Source organism: Lissotriton vulgaris, chromosome 5, assembly GCF_964263255.1.
Source record: "Lissotriton vulgaris chromosome 5, aLisVul1.2, whole genome shotgun sequence".
NCBI classification, from domain to species: domain Eukaryota; kingdom Metazoa; phylum Chordata; class Amphibia; order Caudata; family Salamandridae; genus Lissotriton; species Lissotriton vulgaris.
Genome location: NC_141693.1, coordinates 2,027,984,338 through 2,028,012,042, shown reverse-complemented (window position 1 = coordinate 2,028,012,042; position 27,705 = coordinate 2,027,984,338). Strand labels below are relative to the sequence as shown.

At 49.9% G+C, this 27,705-nt stretch overlaps 1 protein-coding gene across 12 annotated transcripts in view; it reads right to left on the bottom strand.

Moving 5' to 3' along the window:
* The window catches only part of DNM1 (dynamin 1), a 730,607-nt gene that overhangs the window by 167,589 nt on the left and 535,313 nt on the right, over window positions 1-27,705 (bottom strand). For all 12 annotated transcript variants that reach the window (XM_086924906.1, XM_086924901.1, XM_086924903.1 and 9 more), the window contains one exon: window positions 8,641-8,754. In XM_086924906.1, coding sequence (XP_086781032.1) covers window positions 8,641-8,754 — 114 coding nt within the window. The remainder of the gene's footprint in view (window positions 1-8,640; window positions 8,755-27,705) is intronic.

Sequence of the window (27,705 nt, the reverse complement as noted above, 5' to 3'; positions counted from 1 at the left end):
AACAAGATGATCCACTCCAGGGCCGCTCCTTGGATTCCGGTGTTGCTGAGGCGCTGTATCAGGGTCCGGTGGCATACGGTGTCGAAGGCTGCTGAGAGGTCCAGGAGGATGAGGGCAGCAGTTTCTCCGTTGTCGAGCAGGGACCTGATGTCGTCGGTGGCTGCGATGAGGGCGTTCTCGATGCTGTGGTTTGCTCAGAAGAAAATTACAAAAAACAATTTGATGGACAGAATGTAGATCAATGTCTTACATTCACCCCAGTACAAGGATCTGGGCCTAAATCCATCGTTCTTTGCACTCCACACCACCCTGGGTCAGATAATGGCTTTATGCAAATTAGCTCTGACCCTGTGCCCCATGGGAACAGTCCAGTCCGAACTACAACAGCCATATCTTTCCCAGACCGGAATCAAGCAACCGAGGACCGGACCGGTTTCGAGGTAACACCTCTCATCAGCCCGGCTAGCTTGACTCCAGACTTCCCATGGGGCAACAGGGTCAGAGCTGATTTGCATATCGCCATTGTCTAACCCAGGGTGGTGTGGAGTGCAAAAAAACGATGGATTTGGGCCCAGATCTTTTGACTGGGGGAGTGTGTGACATTGATCCACATTCGGTCCATCACTTGTTGTTTTTGCAGTTGCCGCCCTAAGTGCGCTGGGGATGCCCAGACGTGGGTCCCAGGCACTCCACACCACTTGGAGTCAAGCTAGCCGGGCTGATGAGAGGTGTTACCTCGAAACCGGTCCGGTCCTCGGATGCTTGATTCCGTTCTGGGAAGGACATGGCTTTTGTAGTTCGGACTGGACTGTTCCCATGGGGCAACAGGGTCAGAGCTGATTTGCATATCGCCATTGTCTAACCCAGGGTGGTGTGGAGTGCAAAAAAACGATGGATTTGGGCCCAGATCTTTTGACTGGGGGAGTGTGTGACATTGATCCACATTCGGTCCATCACTTGTTGTTTTTGCAGTGGTTTGCTCGGAAGCCGGACTGTGAGGGGTCGAGGGATCCGTTGGTCTCGAGGAAGGCGGAGAGTTGTCTGTTGACATTCTTCTTGATGACTTTGGCTGGAAAGGGGAGAAGCGAGATGGGGCGGAGGTTCTTCAGGTCCATGGAGTCCGCGGTGGGTTTCTTTAGGAGGGCGCTCAACTCGGCATGTTTCCAACTCTCCGGGAAGGTGGCGATGCGAAGGAGCTGTTGATGATGTTCCGGAGTTGGGGTGCGATGATGGAGTCGGCTTTGTTGAAGATGTGGTGTGGGCATGGGTCGGTAGGGGAGCCGGAGTGGATGGTGTTCATCAGGCGGGTGGTGTCAGCGGTGCTGACCGGGGTCCAGGTGCAGAGGGTGGTGGTGAGGGGCGATGGTTCAGTGGTTGGGTTCATGGTCAGCGCGCCAAAGCTTTGTGTATGTCGGCGATCTTGCGGTGGAAGAACGAGGCGAGTGAGTCGCAGAGGTCTTGCGAGGGTGTGATGTCGTTGTTGCAGGCGTTGGGGTTGGAGAGCTCTTTAACGATGCTTAAGCGTTCCTTGCTGTTGTGGGTGTTGTTGTCCAGTCGTTCTTTGAATGTTGTCTTCTTGGTGGTGCGGATCAGCTGGTGGTGTTTGCGGGTGGCGTTTTTGAGGGTGTTCATGTGTTCTGTTGTCTGGTTGTGGCGCCAGGCTTTCTCGAGGGTGCGGCAGGTTTTCTTGGAGTTTTTGAGGTCGTTGGTAAACCACGAGGCTTTCCTTCTGCCGGGTCTGCTGGAAGGATTCTTCAGTGGTGCGAGTTCGTCGGCGCAGTTGGTGAGCCACTGTGTGAGGTTGCGGGCTGCTTCGTTGGGGTCCGTCGTGTTGGTGGGTGGGTTCTGGCTGAGGGCGGAGGTGAGCTGGTCGGCGGTGATCTTGCTCCAGCTTCGGCGGGGAACCTGTTGCGGGTGGTGGTGGTTCGTGGTTCTCCTGAAGTTGAAGTGGACGCAGCTGTGGACTGTCCAGTGTAGTCCGGTTGAGTGGCTGAAGGAGATGTGTTTGCTGGAGGAGAAGATGGGGTCGAGCGTGTGGCCGGCGTAGTGGGTGGGGGTGTTCACCAGTTGCTTGAGTCCGAGGTTGGCAAGGTTATCCAGCAGGGCGGTGGTGTTGCAGTCCTTGTTGTTCTCCAGGTGGAAGTTGAGGTCCCCTAGGAGGATGTAGTCTGTGGAGGTGAGGGCGTGCGGACTGATGAAGTCTGCGATGGCTTCGCTGAATTGTGTGCGTGGTCCCGGGGGTCTGTAGATGTGGGTGCCTCTGAGGGTGGTCTTGGGGTCGGTGTGTATCTGGAAGGGAAGGTGCTCGGCGGCGGTGAGGGTGTCGTCGGAGTTGGTCGTGATGCGGATGGTGTTTCTGTGGACGATGGCGATGCCTCCTCCGGTTTGGTTGGCGCGGTCCATCCGGGTGATCTTGTAGCCCTTCGGGATGGCTATGGCGATGTCGGGGGCTGAGGAGGCGTTCATCCATGTTTCCGTGAGGAAGGCGATGTCTGGTTCGCTGTTTGAGCTCACCAATGCAGAGAGTCTATCATGCGTGATGTGACCCTAATGGAGTCGTCGAATGACCCTACGGCTTGCTGCCATTGCCGATGCAATTCCTCCTGCAGAGGTCTCATTCTGAGTCGTGCAAATGGGACAAGGTTTATTGCAGATAAGCACATCCCCAGAAGAGAAGCGAATATCCGGATAGAAGCGGACTTTCTTTTTGAGATTGATATCGCCAATTTTTGCAGGCGTAGCTGGCAGTCTTTTGACAAGAATGCTTTGCACTGTATAGTGTCCAGTGTTGCTCCCAGAAAAGGAATCACTTAGAGAGGACGTAACAGTGATTTGTTTTCGTTGAGAGTGAGGCCTAGCGTTGAGAAGAGATGCAGGCAAGTTGAGATTGCGTCTTTGGTTGCTTTCTCCGAAGGACCTTTGAGCAACCAATCGTCGAGATAAGGAAACACTTGTATTCCTTGAGATATCAGAGTCGCTGTCACTGATGCGAGGCATTTGGTGAAGATCCTTGGTGCCGATTTCAGCCCAAACAGAAGCACCTTGAACTGATCATGGACGCCAGCCACTGTGGATCGCAGGTATTTGCGATGTTTGGGATGTATAGGGATGTGTGTAGGAAGGTGGATATCGGACTATGGTTGCCCCAAACTTTTTTTGCCTGGTGTTTAGCTGGTTTTTCGACTTAGTTGACCTGGGGCCCTGCTAGTCAGGACCCCAGGCCCGCTGCTCTCTCTGTAAAATGGATTCCATGTACTATAGGTACATATCTAATTGGATACTGAGTCACCTTATCAGCCCCTGTACAGTGTACCTTAGGTACCCAGGGCATAGGTGCACCCAGGGCCTACCAGGGGCTGCAGCATGTATTATGCCACCCCTGGCTGGCCATCCAAATCTGACACAACTGGCTGATCAATCAGCTGGGGCAAGGTGATGTAAACCCCCTTTGCTTTAGATCTAGTATCTCTATATCTAACCCTAAAATGGACACATATACTCCTATAAGTAACCCCTATGGCAGGCCTTAACAATCCTGGAGGCAGAGTGCTTGGAATTATGTGAGATAGTGCTCTGGCATGAGCTGAGCCTGTCTACAGCTTTCGGAACCAAGTCCTTTAGCTGTTTCTATGATAACGCTATACCATATACTCTTAAGTGCATTATAACCTCGCGGTTATTACTAACTTTGGCAAAGCATTATCAAAACATGTCGAGTAAGGTGTCATACGAATTGGAATACTACCCCCTCGCCAATTCTGGCGACGGGGGTAGCATTCCACCCTTCTAGAGGGACACGACATGTATGTAACTGTGAACCCCGGTTAAAGTAAACTCGAGCCTCAGCCTCACAAAATGGATGCTGCCACCACAGACACAAGTCTGACCTCCTGCTGCTGGGAGTCCTTCCAGTGAGGGAGGCTTGGACAAAGGGCGTCCTGCCTTGGGAGGTGCTAGCACCACCCCAGACAGGCGACTTTGCCTTGTCGGATCCAATCGTTTTGGATCCGACAAGGCAAAGTCGCCGGTAGCAGACACACAACCTGCGCCTCCAGGTGTCGGTTGTAAAGCGTTCACAGGAGAACACATCCCAGTGAGGGTCGCTCGCAAAAGACAAGATAAGCAATTTTTTGACGTCTGGACTGAGCAGCATATCTCCTTAATCAATACTCCAACAAGTGATGTCCTTATGAGAAAACAAAAGTAACGGACGGTGCCTTGTTTGTGAGCTGTATCTACCACTTCTGGTGTCACCATTTGATAAATTGTGTGGGACGCCCACGACCACGAAATTGGTGTTGGACTGTGGTCAAATATTTTTAACGTCCATCCAGGTGTAGGAGGACCGTGATCATCCAATTAAAAAAGGAATTTTGGGTCCACAGCTTTAAAAACCACGGTATGAAGGTTGTGTCACATACGTCCTGAGGAAGACCCGCAGGTCGAGGTTCACAGTTACCCCTGTACCCCAAGACGGGTCAAAACGTCGACGCTTCTTTTCATAAACAAATAGGACCACTTTTTACAATCATTATACATGCCAGTTGAGACTGTATACATGACAAAAATGTAACAAGCAATTAGTGGCCTTATTGCATAATCAGCTTAATTTTCTGTAGCTTTGTTTTTTCAATTTACCTTAATCCTATGTCACTTTTCTGTTGAGGCTTACACCCCCTTTTTTCTTCAAATCACTTCTTTCCTTCTTTTTCTGGCACCCCCTTTTAGAAGCAGGTTGCTCCTCCTTTTTACCGTTCGTTCTTGAAGATGTACAAATGTATATATTTATTTTTCGCTGTGCTGGAGTAATTTATTAAAAACTCCTTTTTGGAATAAACAAAGTTTTTTCAGGCGGTTGTTTTCAGTTTAACTAATTTTACTGATTAGGTCTACAGAGTAGATTAATTCAAATACTCATCCAGTCATGAAAAATGAACAACTGTGAGCATATGATTTATTGAGCTAATGATCAATCCCGGTTTGGACCACATCTTGAAAGAAGCAGCACTTCGCTCCAGCACGACTTCTGAGGTAACCTCGTCCAAGTGCTTTAGGGACTGAGAAGCCCCGACCCCGAGCAGCTCCTGCACCGAAGACCAGCCCTCCAGCATCCACGAGATCTGCGTGGGGCCCTTCTGCCTGTTTGCTGCTCAACGCGTTGTCTGGTCACTTGCCGGCTGGCTAGTGACCTCCTAGACGACGAACCTTGAAATCTTCACTGCTTGTCTGGTTGCTCCAGACTGGCCCTTGCTCCCTTCCAAAAGAGGAGCACCCCGGACCCTCCTGGTCCACTCCAGACACCGTTTCCACTCACCGCGTGGGTTTCCTTTGCCAAGGCCTGTTGACTCCAAATCCGGATCAGACACCGCCGACAGCGAGAGCCTGCGAGGGACAGCTCGTGCCTCCATCCTGGTTGTCGAAGACACCTTCTGGTCCACGTGGCTGGAGAGACAAGCGTCCACTCTCACCTGATCGCGACAACGACATCTGGTTCCACTCCAGTCACTGGCTAGTGACTTTGAACATTTTCCCCTCTGCTTTCAGGTTCTCCTCTTCACTGATCCACCCTTGGATCACACCGGACATCTTCCTCCTGATCGCCTGCAGCATCTTTTCTTCCAGGCTCCATAGACTTCAACGCCGGAACCCCACACGACTTCGCACCTATGCACCCGCAGCCTGTGGGTGAGGTAACACAAGCATTTCGGTGCTCAAGGGTAGATTGACTCTCCTAGTGTCCAGTTCTACAGTCGTTTTAGTCCTACATAGTCAGGATTGTCCGTACTCACCTTTTACTTGAACTGTACTGTCCATGGACACTGTTACGCATCTCGCGTGTGAGTTCACACTCTGCACACGCGTTCCGTGGGCCTCCTATTACTTACCTAGAGTTAGTGTAGCGTGGTCCCAGTGATCCTACAGCCTCTGGACAGCTCAGGACAGCTCAGGAATATGAATTTAGGCATCCTAGAGATCTAGGGTGGCAAGGAAGTTGCCTTGTTTGAATAGGGGAAGGACCTGTTGAAGAGTGACCAGAGTGACTTACGACCTGCTGCCCTGGAGTGATGTCGGAGTCGTCTGCTTCGACGATGTTTTCTTCGACTTGTTGTTGCTCTGGGACGTCGACGCCCTTGAGGAAGATGTCGTCCGGTATGGATGTTGATGATGGAGTCATGGTTCTTCGAGCTCGACGATCCCAGATGGTCTTCTTGAAGCAGAAAGAGGCACAAGCTGGACAGTCTCTGGCCTCGTGCTCGGGTGAAAGGCAGAGATTACACACCTCATGAAGGTCTGTGTGTGGAAACTTGGATCCACATGGAGGACACTTTTTAAAAGGAGTCCTTTCCATTAGCCAAAGGTCTAATGGCACAGGTAAGAAAGAGGGCCTGTGTAGACTGGAATCGAACATTTTAGTGTTGTCGAGATGCACGTCGATTGGGGAACGCGATCGAAGACAATACCGGAGAAAGGGTGAAGGATTGGGTGTCGAAATGTAGATCGTTTACGACACCGAACTGGAGCGCAATGAACACATTCGAGCCCGATGGCAGAAAAAACTCAATCTGAAGATGGAGACGATGCCCATGTGCACTATTGTCCATAGGAGGAGTCACCTATCATGTGACTTCCAAAGACTTATTCCAAGACGACAACAAAGTGCAAACATCCGGGCCCAACACCAGATGGCGATCTATGCACAGTGTGTGATCTGCAGCTCATATGCCTCGAACAGTAGTCTATCCAGGACCAAAATTTGCACAGTGCTTTCAGGACACCACATTTCATCAAACGAATACAATGAGTCCAACCTATGCTGTGCCTAATACTTAGGTGTGTATTTATAATTATATCAGTGTGAAGTTGAAAAGGGTGTTGAACTCTCCCCTCATCATTCACAATCATTAAACTTTATTTCGCATTTCACAGATATAAGGCATAAAAGTACATTGGACAAAATTCATTTCGTACATATGAGACATTAAAAATGATTGCAACACAATCTAAAGCAGCAGGTAAATCAATTAGGATTATAAAAAAGTATTTTTAAAAAGAGCCATAGTTTAAAATGGGTCATTTAAAACGTGATGTATCACAATTCCATTCAAGAGCAGAGCGGAAAACCGTTTCCAATTAAAATCACACACATATTTGATATTTTATGTTCTATGTTGAGCGAGTACTCTAAACATGAACATTCCTTTTAAAGCAACCATTGCGCTCATCCCCTTATTCGGTTGTTATGGTATTTGTGACACCTGGCGTTTTTAGAGCTGCCAATAAATAAGAGGCAATTGTATAACATACAAATGGGGTTTCTAGGTGTTGAATAACCAATAATGCCTCCCTAAAGTATCGCAAGTTTAATTTTCGCACCAATAATGCAATAAACTTCTTCTGTTCTGTGGCATATAAAAAACAAAAAGAATAATATGTAGAGAGCAGTTTGTTTCGACTTTCGGTCACAGGGGCAGAGCGAGAGATGGCTTAATGAATATACATTTAGAGGATAACCCAGCATAAGCTGTATATAGTTCCGGCGAAATCGCGTCAGAATAAAACGTGTAGGATATTCGCTACAAAACACAGGTATGATGAAGAGCCATAGTGTGCTTCAGGTAAGGCTTGGTATGTCAGTTCTGTACTTTTCCCTTTATGGCTCTCCCTTCTGTCCGTTTTACATTTCTCCAGGAACATTTCTTTCAACTTACTTTTAGGAAAGCTTTCGCACAATGTAGGAGTAAAATACAAATCCACCAGACCCAGCGAGAGGAGGGATTCTGTAACATATGATTTTCATGGAATTTTAAGAGTATCATCTAACTTCATCACATCTTTTAAACTCATCTGGTTCAGCGGTACTCCCCTCAATCAATCAATCAATCCGGCGTGGGCGGGGGACCACCAGGTGTCTCAGGTGAGTCTGGAGTGGTACTTCATGCCATTTCCAACCCCCCCGCCTCCGAACGCTAAGCCCACCACCGGCCGTGCAGTGAACTCTATGGGTTGGCATGAACCGCCATCACAAAGCACTCTGGCACTGAGCTGTGCCCACAATTGTCCATAATGCCTTCACTGGACTCCAGCGCTTACTGGCCGACTCACCTGAAACAGAACTGGACGGACCATGCTCCACACACGCTCCACGCACATCCTACTGCACGTACAGACAGCAAGCATACATGTGCCATTCATGGAGCAAGGGACTCGGCTGTAGGGGTCCCACGGACAGGCCAGTCGGCACCGATCCCTAGCAGGGGGATGGCTAACATAGCATGTCTACTGCTTCCACCAATGACAGTCCCTTCACAGAGCCAAGCTCTGGGCTGCTATCCATGGTACGGGGGTCTCCAGTGTACATTCATGCTTGTTGTGGGCCAAACAAAATCAAAAAACCATCACTAACTTGCTTTGACAAATGAAGGACAGGGATGCCTGCTTTCCAGAGTAATGCAGGAGATCTTTTACACCCCCCACACTATCACATGTATGTGGTCGTATGTTTCATGGAGTGAGGGAGGAGAGGAGTCTAGAACAATGACTGGTGTGGAGGAGGGCAAATAATGCCAGCAAAGGGAGATGGGGAATACAGAAATACAGCAGAACATGTGAACACAGATCATGCCACCCTGGGTGTTGTACCTCGTCATCCTTGTACCAGGAGAGATTCTCAGCCGTCAGAACGAACCAGTACTCTTTGGAGCCGCCCTTCATAATGCCAATATTGTTGATCGTTAACCAACCTTTCCGGATCACCTAAGAGAACAGAACAGAGTGAGCATTAGGAGACCGTCATCGAAAGAGACTTCGATCACATAATCAAGAAGAACAGGGCACTCACACCAAGGCAGTCTCAAAGAGGTGGGCAGGAGGATGCCAGAGAGTGGCACTCCATGGCATGGAGAGTGGCACTCTAGGGCATGGAGAGTGGCAAAAGGATGCCAGAGAGTGGCACTCCAGGGCATGGAGAGTGGCACTCCAGGGCATGGAGAGTGGCAAAAGGATGCCAGAGAGTGGCACTCCAGGCCATGGAGAGTGGCACTCCAGGGCATGGAGAGTGGCAAAAGGATGCCAGAGAGTGGCACTCCAGGCCATGGAGAGTGGCACTCCAGGGCATGGAGTGTGGCAAAAGGATGCCAGAGAGTGGCACTCCAGGGCATGGAGAGTGGCACTCCAGGGCATGGAGTATGGCAGAAGGATGCCAGAGTGTGGCACTTCAGGGCACCGATGCAGCACTCTAAGATGCAATGTGTGGTACACCAGGAAAAAGTGTGGCATACTGCTTGAGAGAGGTGGCATGCTATGTCAGAAGTGGTGGGTCCCCAGGCAGAGACATTGGCACAACAGGACAGAGGCACAAGGGGGCTCGGAGAGTGTATACCAAAGCAGAGTCAAAAACGAGCATGAAAGTTTCAAACAAGAAAAACACTCATCAATTCTTGGAGGCAACCTAGAACACGTGTGCCCACAGAAAGGCATGGAGTGAGACACTATAGGACAAGACCACTGAGGGTGCAGAGAAAGGCACAGCATGGCAGACCAAGCCACAGTGGGCCTCACACGGTCAAGAATGTGGAACACAGGGAAAGCCAGGTCCAAATGTATGGCACACCAAAGAACAGAGAAGGGCTTGGCACATTAAGGCACAGACAGTGTTGTCAGGACACAGATAGTGGCAAAGTTGTTTACAGAGAGTGAGGTCACACAGGGTGCACACTTGGGAACAGTATGGGGCAAACACCACAGTGCTTAACAAACCCGATCAGAGAGGATCAGAGGAATGGTCACGGATTGTGAAGCACTAGTGCTCAGGGTGTGGCATGCCAGAGCACAGAGTGGCACACAGGACTCAGAGCGAGAGCTGCCAGTTTAGGTGCACAGAATGTGGCAATCCGAGAAGTGTAGCATACCGAGGCACAGTGTGGATCACAGAGGCACAGCTTAGAGAACACCAGAGCTGAGAGGGCAGCAAATCACGGCGGACACAAAGTCACAACAGAACAGAGCTGCATAGACAAGGTCCCACACTGTATACACTTGTGTTTTGTTGTACTCAAAGAGAAGATGGATACTTCATGTAAGATAGATCAAGTTACTTTATTTAAGTTAATTAGTTAAGATAGAAAGGAAACCCCATCAGGAGCAGCGGTCCTGCTGCTCAGCCCTCACTCAACTGACATTCACAGCACAGCAGCATTCCAATCATCCAACATTCCACATGACATGCATACCAGCTGAGCAGCAGGGAAACACAATCGAAGAAAACTTTCCTAGGCAGTTAAATAATTCAAATTACATCAATATATTTTGAACATAACCAAAGAGATAGCTCGTACTCAGTGTAAGGGGAGGACAACTGTTTAAAACATATGTAGATTAACTTTATTCATGTTTATCTAAAAAATTGACATAAAAAAGCAACTAATGGTACAAATTGATGCATTATAAATCGTGTACGGTGTGTTCACCATTTAGTATGATGACTGAACAATTAATCTATAACATTGATGGAACATAGACACAATACATAAACATACATCTAATTATAACAAATCATTTATAAACAGAAATTGATATGACGTGGCTGGGTGATGAAAAGTTCCCACGCTGTATGCGCTGGTGTGTCCCGCGCTGTATGTGCTGATGTGTCCAACGCTGTATGTGCTAGTGTGTCCCACGCTGTATGTGCTGGTGTGTCCCACGCTGTATGTGTGAGTGTGTCCCACACTGTATGCGCTGGTGTGTCCCACGCTGTATGTGCTGATGTGTCCAACGCTGTATGTGCTGGTGTGTCCCACGCTGTATGTGCTGGTGTGTCCCACGCTGTATGTGTGAGTGTGTCCCACGCTGTATGCGCTGGTGTGTCCCACGCTGTATGTGCTGGTGTGTCCCACGCTGTATGTGCTGGTGTGTCCCACGCTGTATGTGTGAGTGTGTCCCACGCTGTATGCGCTGGTGTGTCCCACGCTGTATGTGCTGGTGTGTCCCACGCTGTATGTGCTGGTGTGTCCCACGCTGTATGTGTGAGTGTGTCCCACGCTGTATGTGCTGGCGTGTCCCACGCTGTATGTGCTGATGTGTCCAACGCTGTATGTGCTGGTGTGTCCCACGCTGTATGTGCTGGTGTGTCCCACGCTGTATGTGTGAGTGTGTCCCACGCTGTATGCGCTGGTGTGTCCCACGCTGTATGCGCTGGTGTTTCCCACGCTGTATGCGCTGGCGTGACACACACCAGCGCATACAGCGTGGGACACACCAGTGCATACAATGTGGGACACACCAGCGCATAAGGCGTGGGACACACCAGCGCATACAGCGTGGGACACATTCACACATACAGCGTGGGACACATTAGCACATGTAATGTGGGACACACCAGCGCATACAATGTGGGACACACCAGCGCATACAATGTGGGACCCACCAGCGCATACAGCGTGGGACCCACCAGTGCATACAATATGGGACACACCAGCGCATACAATGTGGGACACACCAGCACATACAGCGTGGGACACACTAGTGCATAGTGCATAAAATGTGGGACACACCAGCGCATACAGCGTGGGATACATCAGCGCATACAGCATGAGACATACCAATGCATACGGCCTGGGACACACCAGCAATTACAGCGGAGGACACACCAGCGCGGGACACACTAGTGAATACAATGTGGGACACAGCAGGGCGTACAGCGTGGGGCATAATAGAGCAAACAACATGGGACACACCAGCAGATACTGCGTGTGACACACCAGCATATACAGCGTGGAGCACACTAGAGCATACAACATGGGACACACCAGCAGATACAGCGTGGGCCACACCAGCGCATACAATGTGGGACACTCCAGCATATACAGATTGGGACACACCAGCGCATATAGCGTGAGGCACACTAGAGCATATAATATGGGACACACCAGCACATACAGCCTGGGAAACACCAGCGCATACAGCGTGGGGCACACCAGCACATAGTGTGGGACACACCAGCACATACAGCGTGGGGCACACTAGAGCAACAGCATGGGACACACCAGAGCATACAGCCTGGGACACACCAGCGCATACAGCCTGGGACACACCAGCGCATACAGCCTGGGACACACCAGCGCATACAGCCTGGGACACATCAGCACATACAGCCTGGGACACACCAGCGCATACAGAGCGGGACACACCAGAGCATACAGCCTGGGACACATCAGCAATTACAGCCTAGGACACACCAGAGCATACAGCCTGGGACACACCGGCGCATACAGCCTGGGACACACCAGAGCATACAGCCTGGGACACACCAGAGCATACAGCGTGGGACACACCAGAGCATACAACGCAGGACACACCAGCGCATACAGCCTGGGACACCCCAGCGCATACAGCCTGGGACACACCAGCGCACACAGCCTGGGACACACCAGCACACACAGCCTGGGACACACCTGAGCATATAGTGTGGGACACACCAGAGCATACAACGCAGGACACATCAGCAATTACAGCCTGGGAGACACCAGAGCATACAGCCTGGGACACACCAGAGCATACAGCCTGGGACACACCGGCGCATACAGCCTGGGACACACCAGAGCATACAGCCTGGGACACACCAGAGCATATAGTGTGGGACACACCAGAGCATACAACGCAGGACACATCAGCAATTACAGCCTGGGACACACCAGAGCATACAGCCTCGGACACACCAGTGCATACAGCCTGGGACACACCAGCGCATACAGTCTGGGACACACCAGCGCATACAGTCTGGGACACACCAGAGCATACAGCGTGGGACAAACCAGAGCATACAGCGTGGGACACACCAGAGCATACAGCGCAGACACATCAGCAATTACAGCCTGGGACACACCAGCGCATACAGCGTGGGACACACCAGTGCATACAGCCTGGGAGACACCAGCGCATACAGTCTGGGACCCACCAGCGCATACAGCGTGGGACAAACCAGAGCATACAGCGTGGGACACACCAGAGCATACAGCGCAGGACACATCAGCAATTACAGCCTGGGACACACCTGAGCATAAAGTGTGGGAAACACCAGCGCATACAGTGTGGGACACACCAGCGCATATAGTGTGGGACACATTAGCGCATATAGTGTGGGACACATTAGCGCATATAGTGTGGGACACATCAGTGCATACAATGTGGGACACACCAGTGCATACAATGCGGGACACACCAGCGCATACAATGTGGGACACACCAGCGCATACAATGTGGGACACACCAGCGCATACAATGTGGGAGACACCAGCACATACAACGTGGGACACACTAGCCCATACAGTTTGGGACAAAACAGCACATACAGCTTGGGATACACCAGAGCATACAGCGCTGGACGTATTAGCGCAAACAGTATGGGACGTATTAGCGCATACAGTATGGGACACATCAGCACATACAGCAGGTGACACACAGTACAAAAGCGCATACAGAGTGGGATACAAAAGCGCATACTGCGTGGGACACAAAAGTGCATACAGCGTGGGACACACCAGCGCATACAGCCTGGGACACACCAGCGCATACTGCGTGGGACACAAAAGTGCATACAGCGTGGGACACAAAAGCTCATACAGGGTGGGACACAAAAGCTCATACAGGGTGGGACACACCAGCGCATATAGCGTGGGACATATCAGCACATACAGCCTGGGACACACCAGCGCATACAGCGTGGGACACATCAGCACATACACGAATGACACACCAGTACATACAACGGGGAACACAAAAACGCACACAGCGTGGGACACAAAAGTGCATACAGCGTGGGACACACCAGCGCATACAGCGTGGGACACACCAGCGCATAAGCCTGGGACACACCAGCGCATAAGCCTGGGACACACCAGCGCATAAGCCTGGGACACACCAGCGCATACAGCATGGGACACACCAGCGCATACAGCATGGGACACACCAGCGCATACAGCATGGGACACACCAGCGCATACAGCATGGGACACACCAGCGCATACAGCATGGGACACACCAGCGCATACAGCATGGGACACACCAGCGCATACAGCATGGGACACACCAGCGCATACAGCATGGGACACACCAGCGCATACAGCGTGAGGCACACTAGAATATATAATATGGGACACACCAGCACATACAGCCTGTGTTACACCAGGGTCCAGAGCATAGAGCATGGAGCACACCACAGGAGATAACAGTGTACAGAGCATTGGGCACACAGCCAAGACCATTCAAGAGCAGGGAGCATAAAACGTGCCAGAAAACAGGTCCTGAGGCTCACTAGGGCACATAGGCTGGGACGCAAAGGGGCACAGAGCCTGGGACGCAAAGGGGCACAGAGCCTGGGACGCAAAGGGGCACAGAGCCTGGGACGCAAAGGGGCACAGAGCCTGGGACGCAAAGGGGCACAGAGGCTGGGAGGCAAAGGGGCACAGAGGCTGGGACGCAAAGGGGCACAGAGCCTGGGACGCAAAGGGGCACAGAGCCTGGGACGCAAAGGGGCACAGAGCCTGGGACGCAAAGGGGCACAGAGGCTGGGAGGCAAAGGGGCACAGAGGCTGGGACGCAAAGGGGCACAGAGGCTGGGACGCAAAGGGGCACAGAGCCTGGGACGCAAAGGGGCACAGAGCCTGGGACGCAAAGGGGCACAGAGCCTGGGACGCAAAGGGGCACAGAGCCTGGGACGCAAAGGGGCACAGAGGCTGGGAGGCAAAGGGGCACAGAGGCTGGGACGCAAAGGGGCACAGAGGCTGGGACGAAAAGGGGCACAGAGCCTGGGACGCAAAGGGGCACAGAGCCTGGGACGCAAAGGGGCACAGAGACTGGGACTCACAGGGGCACAGAGCCTGGGACGCAAAGGGGCACAGAGCCTGGGACGCAAAGGGCACTGAGCCTGGGACGCAAAGGGGCACAGAGGCTGGGACGCAAAGGGGCACAGAGGCTGGGAGGCAAAGGGGCACAGAGGCTGGGACGCAAAGGGGCACAGAGGCTGGGACGCAAAGGGGCACAGAGCCTGGGACGCAAAGGGGCACAGAGCCTGGGACGCAAAGGGGCACAGAGACTGGGACTCACAGGGGCACAGAGCCTGGGACGCAAAGGGGCACAGAGCCTGGGACGCAAAGGGGCACAGAGGCTGGGACTCACAGGGGCACAGAGCCTGGGACTCATCGGCGCACACAGCCTGGGATGCAGCGGCACACACAGCCTGGGAAGCACCAACGCACACAGCGTGGGACGCACAAGGGCACAGAGCCTGGGACGCAAAGGGGCACAGAGCCTGGGATGCAAAGGGGCACAGAGCCTGGGAGGCAAAGGGGCACAGAGCCTGGGACGCAAAGGGGCACAGAGGCTGGGACGCACAGGGGCAGAGAGCCTGGGACGCACAGGGGCAGAGAGCCTGGGACGCAAAGGAGCACACAGCCTGGGACGCAAAGGGGCACAGAGCCTGGGACGCAAAGGGGCACAGAGCCTGGGACGCAAAGGGGCACAGAGGCTGGGACGAAAAGGGGCACAGAGCCTGGGACGCAAAGGGGCACAGAGCCTGGGACGCAAAGGGGCACAGAGACTGGGACTCACAGGGGCACAGAGCCTGGGACGCAAAGGGGCAGAGAGCCTGGGACGCAAAGGGCACTGAGCCTGGGACGCAAAGGGGCACAGAGGTTGGGACGCAAAGGGGCACAGAGGCTGGGAGGCAAAGGGGCACAGAGGCTGGGACGCACAGGGGCACAGAGGCTGGGACGCAAAGGGGCACAGAGCCTGGGATGCAAAGGGGCACAGAGCCTGGGACGCAAAGGGGCACAGAGACTGGGACTCACAGGGGCACAGAGCCTGGGACGCAAAGGGGCACAGAGCCTGGGACGCAAAGGGGCACAGAGCCTGGGACGCAAAGGGGCACAGAGCCTGGGACGCAAAGGGGCACAGAGGCTGGGACTCACAGGGGCACAGAGCCTGGGACTCATCGGCGCACACAGCCTGGGATGCAGCGGCACTCACAGCCTGGGAAGCACCAACGCACACAGCGTGGGACGCACAAGGGCACAGAGCCTGGGACGCAAAGGGGCACAGAGCCTGGGATGCAAAGGGGCACAGAGCCTGTGATGCAATGGGGCACAGAGCCTGGGAGGCAAAGGGGCACAGAGCCTGGGACGCAAAGGGGCACAGAGGCTGGGACGCACAGGGGCAGAGAGCCTGGGACGCAAAGGGGCACACAGCCTGGGACGCAAAGGGGCACAGAGCCTGGGACGCAAAGGGGCACAGAGCCTGGGACGCAAAGGGGCACAGAGCCTGGGACGCAAAGGGGCACAGAGCCTGGGACGCAAAGGGGCACAGAGCCTGGGACGCAAAGGGGCACAGGGCCTGGGACGCAAAGGGGCACAGGGCCTGGGACGCACCGCGGCACACAGCCTGGGACTCACCGCTGCACACAGCCTGGGACTCATCGGCGCACACAGCCTGGGATGCAGCGGCACACACAGCCTGGGAAGCACCAACGCACACAGCGTGGGAAGCACCAACGCACACAGCGTGGGAAGCACCAACGCACACAGCGTGGGACACACCAGCGCACACAGCCTGGGAAGCACCAACGCACACAGCGTGGGACACACCAGCGCACACAGCCTGGGAAGCACCGGCGCACACAGCCTGGGATGCACCGGCGCACACAGCCTGGGACGCACCGGTGCACACAGCCTGTAATGCAGCGGGGCACACAGCCTGGGACGCACAGGGGCGCACGCCAGGATGGAGAGCATGGGGTGCACGTTGGGTACGAATGGATGAGATGCACTCCAGGAAGCAGCGCATGGAGCACACCACAGCCCAGAGTTAAATTCCAACAGCAGTGATCACTCGTCACAGCAAGAGGCAAACACCGAAACAAGAGTGTGTGGGAATAGTACCAGAGCACTGGTAAGCAAACAACAGATAGAACAGGGGCACACCAGATCACAGAGCTTAGGACGTAGCATGGGATATACCAGGAAACAGAGCAGGGGCCACATGAGGAAACACAAAGCCCACAACCTTGGACACACTAGGATACAGGATAATACACACATCAAAAGAGAGTTTGTAGCACATATCAGGGAAGATAAGAGGACACAGAAAGGAAAAGAGCATCCAAGAAACCTGGGAAAACATAGATCATGACACATACCAGGGCAAAAGAATGGGGCAATTATGAATACAAGAGTGTGGCCTACACCAGGGACAGGGACGGCTAAAGGTCCAAGACACAGGCATCAGACACACGACTGCAGAGCACAGGTGGGACCAAAGTCAAGAGTTTAGAAGGGTAGCAACAAGGCAACACAAGGAAACGTCCATGGGACACAGAGGGTATAACGCATATGACCAACTGAACACCGATACTAGAAGATGCGATGCACAAAGTATGGAATTCACTGCATGGGACATACAAGGGCACAGATACAGAGTGGAAAGAATGCATGGGCACAGGGTTAAAAGATACAGAGAATGTAGGACACAAATGAGCCGAAAGCATGGGATACTTGTAGGTCAAGCAGCATGGGACACTTAACCACACAGGAAAGAACACACTAGGCACAAAGCATCGAAGACCAGGGCGAGGAGCACAATGCATGCCAGGGTAGGGAACATGGGATATGCCTTGAGCACAAAATATGAGGCTTGGAAGGCACACAACCATTCACATGCCATGGAACAAAAAGAATAGGTACTTACCTGTAATCCTAGTTCTCATTCAGGGGAGTTTTTCAAATAAAACATATAGCCTACTTTTTAATTTGGGAAAGCCAATTTTATTTATATAAAAACAAAGCTTTTGCCAGCTCAAGGCTGGCTGTACTGGCCCGATTTCTATTAAATGTTTTTAAAAAAAGAAGCCAATATTGTTGCAAAGCCATCCTGTGTGCCCTTTGTACCCCCATTTTTTGCTGACTGGTGCTGGTGGGACCGGACTCTGACTGTCCCTGAGCTCTGTCTAAGAAGGCCCATGGACAGTGCTATGTTGAAAACACAGTGAAAACACACACACACTTTGAACCCACAAAGAGATCTTCAGGAAACCCCTCCTGTAGTTTGGAGAAGTTTGGAGCAACTTTTGGAGAAAAAAACTCCATAAGGTGACTACGTGCTATAAAGTGTTTGTTCTTCAAAAATTCATATCTCCGGTTCCCTACATTGGATATTTGTTGTTTTGGTGTCATTGTAAAGATTAAAATATTTCCTATTGGTATTAATTAGTATTGGATTTTTATTGTTTGTTGTGTCCTAATTATTTACTGAATTGGTGTTTTTAAATGCTTTACATATCGGTCTCTTAAGTTAAGGCTGCCTGCTCGCAGGCAAGCTACTCCGGGTTGAACATGGGTATAATCTATTGAAACCTGCACTGAGCCCTAGACCATGTTAGTGGCCTTATTGCCAGCGGTAGATGCATATTTACCACTACTAATAACACACTTTCCAACAAATAGAAAAAACACAGATAAAGTGCCATTTTAATTAAAAGTGAGAAAAAAAACTCTGTCATAAACCTTTTTTGAAGGAAAGATATGAGAAAGGAAGGGTTTAAAATCTGCAGCTTAGAGAGCCATGAAAACTGGCACTAGCAGTAAGTTTACGGAAATCAAGGGCCCCGGTGGAAAAATATCCTGATTCTTTGTCTCTTCTCCAGGCAGGAGAGAGAGCTCCTCATGACTATAATGGAGATTCCCCTGTAGGTGAACTAGGATTACAAGGAAATAACTCCTCCTCCTCCTCCTCCTCCTCCAGAGGTATCTCATTTATAGCCATTAGAGTAGCAAACTCATCTCTACAAACAGCAACGGAAGAGACAACGAAGATATTCTCTATGCAAAAAGTTACACAAGGATGCTTGGTCCACGTGAGCATCTGCCTTGGAGTCTGATTCAAAACAATAATGTCTTGTAAACGTATGCATACATCTCCTAGTTGCAGCTTTACATATTTTGGAAAAGGATATGTTCTTTAGTAACGGAGCGGAAGCTAATTTACCATTTTGTATGGGACCTGGGCCTAACAGGTAAAGTGTTGTTAGTATTACAAGAACTTAATATAACACACAAACTAATCCGCCTAGAAATAGACAGTGTCAAGGAGGCTAAACATATATGAATGGGCCCATAATTGACCAAAAGATGGTTAGGCTATCTAATTTCCTTTATCTTATCCAGACAAAACTTCAAAACCCTCTTGATGTCCACCGAAAATTAAGATGTTTCTGCTCGAGAGGATTAGAGATTAGAAGGGAAATAGTCTGACTGATGTGAAAGACTATTTTTGGGAAGAAACTTGAATTGAGTTCTCATGGCAACTATATTTTGTAGGAAATATATACAGTCCATTACAGCAAAATGCCCGACTCTCACAATTCTTGGCAGCAGAAGTGATGGCTACAATGAAAGCTGCCCTCCAAGATATATGATGTAAGAGAACATTATGAGCTGGTTCAAAAGGAGGACATATTAGTTTTGAGGACACTATTTGAAGTTCCTTAGAAAGAAAAAGACTCCCAACTAAGGTTGGAAGGCTTTGTAATTTCTTCTGAAAAAATCCTTCATCGCATGAAGTCCAAAATGAAAGTTTGTGGAGGACCATTTCTATAAATAGGATTAGTGGCAGTAAGATGTTCCTTTATTATAAAACTGCAGCCACCATGGACAAATAGAGAAAATAATGGAGAACACATTACTCATGGGATCTGGCCGGATTGATAGTCTTCTGGATGTAGCAGATACAGAACGTCTTCAAACTGAAATCATAGGATGCTTTGTGGATGGACATCTAGTCTCTTTCAAGATGTCCATACATTCTTGTGGAACATTTCGAAGTTCGTATTGCAAGAGCTCAGGAGCCAGGCCACCAAGTTCAACGATGGTAAACGGAGATGCAGGATCGGACACACAAACTATAAAAGGAAGTCTGCTTTGCACAGCTGCATCTTCTGTGGACACTTCTTCTTTTTCTGACTTTGCAAACAGATCAATCAGGGGGAAATCTCTATTAGCAGAAGATGCTGTGCAGCACTACGACCTTTCGTTCCTACTCGTGACTTTCAAGAAAAATCCTTTAGAGAGTCTGCCTCTGAGTTTTGAATTCCCAGGAGGTGTACCTTGGGAATCAGCTAGTTCCAGTATTTCGCTGCTTGTTCAGATAATGCATTGTCTCGAACTGTGTTTTAATAGGCTGGTCAATTTTACAGCTGGAAGGAAAGATTTGACAGCCGGATGGACTAACCTTAACTCTAGCAGATTTACATGGAAAGACTTCTTTCACCATGCGCCTTGAATCTGCAGGGGATCGGTGTGTTAACCATCCCAGAAGTGCGACATCCATCACAGGGGTATGCTATAGCGTAGCTTTAGGAAATGAGACCTCTTTTTGAGGTCAACCGTAGAATATTTCCCTTTCTTACCAACCTGAGATTGAGAACAGGCCTGAATTATTGTGATAGATGTTTCTGCAAGTAGCAGAAATATATTCCTCTTCATTTTTTGGGAAGGTAACAAGTTACTTACCTGTAACTTTGGTTCTCCAGTATTGGTAACTTTCATAGATTCCCATGGCTTGTATCATTCCCCGTCGTCGGAATGGGAGCCTCAGTAAATAAAAAATAACAGAGCAGTAGGTACAAAAGAGAAAGAAAGGCTTAGGCCCCATCTCATTTTGTAGCATATCCACCTCTTTTTGCAAAAGAGACCAAAAACATGCAACAACCAATCAGATTAGCCTCACCCCATAGAACCCACCTGAGACCCTCAGATTTTGTAGCCGTTGTGTAACAGTAACCACATCTGCTGAAGGCTGAGCTTTCCCAGGGGAGGTGGGTGGGCGCATGGGAATCCATGAAAGTTACCAATACTGGGGAACCAAAGTTACAGGTAAGTAACTTGTTTTCTTGCCCCAGTATTGGAACTTTCATAGATTCCCATAGCTTGTGTCAGAGTAGCTAGCAGTAAGCAATAAATGCACATTTTGTGACATAAAAACTGAAATAACTCTGTATCCACACTTTCATAAGAAGTAAACAGACATCGAAACAGTAGTCAGTAAACATTATCAGATACAAAATGTGCAGTAACAGGAAGGAGAGATAGAAGGGAAAGCTCACCGCTTATTGGAAGAGATTCCTCAGGACTGCTTGTCCCACTGCCGCCTCACCTCGTGTGGAAGAGTCCAAGCACCAGTGCTTTGTGAAAGTGTGGGCACTGCTCCATGTAGCTGCCCTACAAATGTCTTTAATAGGAACTCCAGCGAAGAGAGCAGCAGATGATGAAACTGATCCTGTGGAGTGAGCTCGTACACGTCCTTCTAGCGGCTTACCCACCGCGTGGTGGCAATAGTGAATTGCACTTGAAATCCAACGTGCGATTCCTTGTTTCGAAAAGGGGGCACTAAAAGCAACAAAGAGTTGTGAAGATTTCCTGAAATCCTGTGTGTGCTCAAGATAAAATTTCAGACATCTCTGGACATCCAAAGAATGAAGAGACTTTTCCGCTGGAGTTGTAGGTCGAGGAAAAAAAGACTTTAGAACAACAGGTTCATTCAAATGGAAATCCGAAGGGACCTTTGGAATAAATTTCGGATTTGTTCTTAGAATTAGAGCATCGTTTTTGAAGTGTAAAAAAGGTTCCATAATGGTGAGTGCTTGAAGTTCTCCAAACCTCCTAGCTGACGTTAGGGCTAGAAGGAGGGCCACCTTCCATTACAAAAATTTAAGATCCGCTCTATGAATAGGCACAAAAGGAGGTCTCATGAGATGAGCCAGAACCAAGTTGCGCTGCCGCATTGGAGGCGGAGGCCGAACTGGAGAAAAAAACCTTAAAGAGTCCTTTCAGGAATTGTTCGACAAACTTTGCAGACCAAAGAGAAGGACCAGAAGTTGTCCGCCTGAATCTAGAGATAGCCGCCAGGTGTACTTGATGGAGGAATGTGCAAGGCCTGACTTGGCCAGAAATAGAATGTAAGGCAATATCTGATGAGGAGAAGAAGAGAACGGATGAAGGTTTTGTCTGTGGCACCATAAACAGAAATGTTTCCATTTTGCGGAATAGGTATTATTTGTACTTGGTGCGCGGGCTTGAGCTAAAATCTCCTTACACTCCTGAGGGATATTTAAACTCTGGAATTCTCGGTGCTCAGGAGCCACGCTGTCAACTAGAGAGAGCTCGGGTCTGGATGCACCACTTGGCCGTGGGACATTGTCAGCAGAGATGGAATGGGGCGTAGGTGAACCGGCTGATCTTGAGAGAGTAGAAGAAGCTCTGTGAACCAGAACTGGTGGGGCCACGCCACCGCTATTAGAATCATTGAGCAGGGTTCTATCTTGAGTTTTCTGCGTAGCCTTGGAATCAAGGGAATTGGGAGGAAAGGCGTAAACAAATGCCACTGACCAAGCCATCGAAAGAGCATTCCCCAACGAACCGCGATGGTGATCCCTGATTGCATAGAACCAGCATTTCCTGTTCTCTGGGGTAGCAAACAGGTCTATGGACTGAGTGCCCCAAGGTGTGAAAACCTAGTCGAGAGTGTCCTAATCCAGTTCCCACTCGTGACAGACCGATTTCAGACGACTCAATGTATCTGCTGTTGTGTGGAGGGTACCAGGGAGATGCTCTGCTGAGAGAGCAATTTTCTGGAGAATTGCCCATTCCCATATCTCCTGGGCCTCCTTTGAAAGAAGTTGACATCTCGTTCCACCCGGTTTGTTCACATAATGCATGGCTGTCATGTTGTCTGTACGAACTAGGACAGTGGAGTTCCGTATTCTTGGAAGAAAAGCCTGTAAAGCTAGACTAATCGCTTTGAGCTCCAGAAGGTTGATGTGGAGAAGGCGTTGCTCAGGCCGCCCGTGGCCGCTCACTTGAAGGTCCTGCAAGACCACTCCCCAGCGTTTCAGAGAGGCGTCTGTGGTAAGTATCAGGGGAGCCAGAGTGACTGTGAAGGTGAGACCCTGAGAGAGGTTTTCTCTGACAATCCACCAGCTGGCCGCTTCTTTCATAAGAGGTGTAATGATGATTTTGTCGACGAAAGAGCCTTCTGTTTGATGCCACTGCAAGTCCAGCTGTTCTTGGAGCGGACGCATTCGTAGCCTGCAATGCGGAATTAAGGGATTGCAAGATAAGATCGATCCTAGAAGAGATTTGTAAAGGCGAACAGATAGAGACCGTCTTGCTTGTAATCGACAGGCGTAGGTTATCAGTTTGTGCTGTCTTTCCTCTGATGGAAAAACTTTGCAACAAGCTGTGTCCAGAACAGCCCCCAGAAACTTGGCCGACCTGGAAGGACAGAGAACTGACATTTCCTTGTTGAGTTGAAGTCCCAGATGACTGAAGAGTTGAATACAACTTTAAACTGCTTCCGATGCGGTCTGAGAAGACGGCGCTTTCACCAACCAGCAGGCCAGATAAGGAAACACTTCAGCGTTTGTTTTCTGAGAAACGCTGCGACTGGGGGTCAAGACTTTTGTGAATATCCGCAGCGCAGATCTGAGTCCGAAAGGCAGGACTTTGAAATGGAAGTGGCTTTTGGCTACTGTAAAGCGTAAACTTCCTGTGTGCTGGGTGGATGGGGACATGAAAGTATGCGTCCTCGAGGTCCAGGGTGGCCATGTAACCTCCCGGATTCAGGAGCCGCAGAATGTTCTGTAAGGAGACCATCCGAAACGAGAGCTTGATGAGATAGGTGTTGAGCTCCCTCAGATCTAAAATAGGACGCCACTTCTTTACGGTCTTTTGAACAAGTAAGAACCAGGAGTAGAAACCATCTCCCCGTTGAGAGAGAGAGAGAGAGACCTGTTCTATGGCTCCTTTGAGGAGTAGTTGATGGGCTCCTAGATGTAGAAGATGAAGATGTCTTGATTTGGTGGCTCGTGGGGGTTTGGATGGTGGTTGATGTTGGAATTCCGGAGAATAGCCAACATGAACTACAATCAGAATCCACCGATCTGTTGCCAGATTCGGAAGCATTGGGATATCCTGCTCCCCACTGGTGATACGAGGGATGCAGGAGCAGTAGGAAGAGCCAGCAAGCCGCTATTGGCATTTAGAGGAATCCTACCCCTGGCGCCCTTGTCGTCCTCTAAAATTGGAGCGAGAGAAAGGCGACAATTGGCCCAGTTGCTGATTATATATCGTCCGGTAAGACTGAGAGGCTTGTGAGTAGGAAGAAAAACATTGTTGATAACCTCCTCTGTAGGAGGGAAGGGCTCTGCCCCTAGCTCCATGGAAGGAGACCTTTCCACAAAGCCAGCCTTGGCAACGAACAGAGAACGGAAGGCTGTGTTTGCAATATCCATTGCACCGTCAATTAACTCAGAAAATGATCTTTCTCCTTAAGGAAGAATCTTCTTTGCCTCCACCTCAGAACCCCCTGGCAATTGGTCCTGAAAAAGGGGACGGATCGCCCCACATCTGACGATCATACCGACCAAGAATTGCCAAAGCGTTGGGTGCCCTGACGAGAAGACTTGACATGGAGGAAAGCCTCTTTCCAGCATTATCCAGACGCCTACCCTCCTTATCTGGGGGTGCTGAAAGTGGTGCTGCAGGATTCCTATACTTCCTCTGGGCCACCTGAGAAATTACAGAGTCTGGTTTAGGCTGGTTTACCAGGCAAGCAGGGCCATCCTCAGGTATATCAAAACCTCTTGGCCGGCCTTTCTATCAGATTATGGAAAAACACCAATATCCTCCAGAGATCCACTGGGACCAGTGAAGGAGAAGGAGTAGAGATAAAATAAGCATCCCACTCCGCCTGCGGGTCTGTAAGATCTGTATACCCTTGGTCATCCACCAAAGCATCCTGATGGATAATAGGAGTAGTCGGTGGAGGATCGTCTATTACTTGCAGTGGCGGTACCCGGGGTGTGAAAGACACCGAGGGCAGCCCAATGGAAACTGAGTCCAGTTCCGGAGCTGCAGTTGGAAAACTCCATTTAAAGTCTGAAAGTATACACAACATGCCCGAAAACAAGTAGGGCGACATACAGACCATACTCCCCTTGATAATCTCTATGGTAGTCCTGGAGAGGATTATAAACCTGTTCCCTTTCATATCCCTCATCAGAATCTCTCCTCTGGCACTTAACATGCAGCTCCGAAGGGCTATGGGCATAACCGAAAGGACCATCCTCATCCGAGTCCTCTTCTTGCAGGACGTGAGAGGGTAATTGAGGGGTCACCCTGCTAGGTGAAGGGACTTCAAGAGTCATGAAGCACTTCCTCTCTTCTCTTGTAAAAATGAATTTTTTTTAAAAATCTATTCCCGTCAACGCTGTCGTTGACGGTTGTCGTAGACTATGTAGATATCGTTGATGACGGTGCCGCCGTCGACGGCCATTCACCTAAAGCCTCCTTTTAGAGCAGGTAGAGCAAGCTCTAAAAAGGCCTCTTTTCTCCATGTCTGTGATGATGAAAAAAAAGGGGGAACAGCTTCTTGAAGAGAATACAGTTGAAATCCAAAAGTTGAAGAGAAATCTGAGCAGAGCTCAGTGGAGACTCCCTTAGCACAACGTGCGGTAGAAAATCTGAGGCTCTGAGGCTCTCTCACGAAGGGTCTATAAGATGAGGCTAATCTGATTAGTTGTTACATGTTTTTGGTCTCTTTTGCAAAAAGAGGTGGATATGCTACAAAATGAGATGTGGCCTTATAGAAAGGACACACTTTGGGCCAATGGGTATTGTGGAGGCAAACAATGCAGACATTGTGAGAGTCTGTCTGTGATTTTTTTACAGCCTCTGAAAGGGTTCTTTACAAAGAAAAATTGTAAACTCTTGTTAAAAAAAAGATTTTACGGCCGGAAACAGAAAACAATTATTCTAAGTCCTAACCTATGTGAAGTGTTTCTGTTTTTAGAATGGTTTGGAAAGATTTTCCCAGCATAAAAGCCAAAACAGGCCAAGCACAGTGCTCCAGAAACCTGTCACCAGGAGTTGGAAAAAAGAACTGGCCTAACTTCACTGGCAGGACGTGCTGGGATGCTGGCAGGACGTGCTGGGATGCTGGCAGGGTGCTCTCTACAAGCAGCAGCACCAGTTTCGAGCTCTCCTGCCTGCAGCCTATTTTGCCCTTCTTTTCTAACATCTTTACTTTAAAAATGGTTTGCAAAAGAGTTTATTCGCCACAGATTAAAAAAGTGATATTCTTGGGTTTTTTGTTTCTTTTTTTATAGGAAATAAATGGGCATTTGCCAATACAGTCTGTGCTAGGTTGGCAAAAGCTTTGCTTTTGATATTTTAAATAGGATTTTGGAAATCGAAAAGCAAAATATACATTTTTTTAAAGTGCTCCAGAATCACAGGTGGTCAGTATAATACAGTGCGTATGGCTGTGGAGGAAGATTCGCCTGGAGGACATCATCGAAGACAGTAGAGCGTGTTGCAAATGAAACTTCAGAGCACAGATCATGGGAGACACTAAGCCACTCACCAGAATATGGAGCATGAGACACACCAAAGCAAAGAGCGTGAGACACACCAAAGCAAAGAGCGTGAGACACACCAAAGCAAAGAGCGTGAGACACACCAAAGCAAAGCGTGTGACACACCAAAGCAAAGCGCGTGAGACACACCAAAGCAAAGAACGTAAGACACACCAAAGCAAAGTGCGTGAGACACACCAAAGCAAAGAGCGTGAGACAAAGCAAAGAGCGTGAGACAAAGCAAAGAGCGTGAGACACACCAAAGCAAAGAGCGTGAGTCACACCAAAGCAAAGAGCGTGAGACACACCAAAGCAAAGAGCGTGAGACACACCAAAGCAAAGAGCGTGAGACACACCAAAGCAAAGCGCGTGAGACACACCAAAGCAAAGAGCGTGAGACACACCAAAGCAAAGCGCGTGAGACACACCAAAGCAAAGCGCGTGAGACACACCAAAGCAAAGCGCGTGAGACACACAAAAGCAAAGCGCGTGACACACCAAAGCAAAGCGCGTGAGACACACAAAAGCAAAGCGCGTGAGACACACAAAAGCAAAGTGCGTGAGACACACCAAAGCAAAGAACGTAAGACACACCAAAGCAAAGTGCGTGAGACACACCAAAGCAAAGTGCGTGAGACACACCAAAGCAAAGAGCGTGAGACAAAGCAAAGAGCGTGAGACACACCAAAGCAAAGAGCGTGAGACACACCAAAGCAAAGAGCGTGAGACACACCAAAGCAAAGAGCGTGAGACACACCAAAGCAAAGAGCGTGAGACACACCAAAGCAAAGAGCGTGAGATACACCAAAGCAAAGAGCGTGAGACACACCAAAGCAAAGAGCGTGAGACACACCAAAGCAAAGAGCGTGAGACACACCAAAGCAAAGAGCGTGAGACACACCAAAGCAAAGAGCGTGTGATACACCAAAGCAAAGAGAGTGACACACACCAAAGCAAAGAGAGTGAGACACACCAAAGCAAGGAGCGTGAGACACACCAACGCATGGGATTGAACACAAGGCATAAAAGCATTGGAGACATCAAGGGTTAGAAAATAAAGGCAGCAATTTTGAGAGGCAGCAATTTAGAGAGTTACAGAGTGACAACAGGGAACACAACATTAAAAGCACAATGGCACTGCAGAGAAATATATTGTGTGTAGTGTACCCCAGGGCACACAAAGTGCAGCACACAGCAAGGCATAAAATGTGGCTTATACCATATACATCTCGAGGCACAGAACTGGGTTC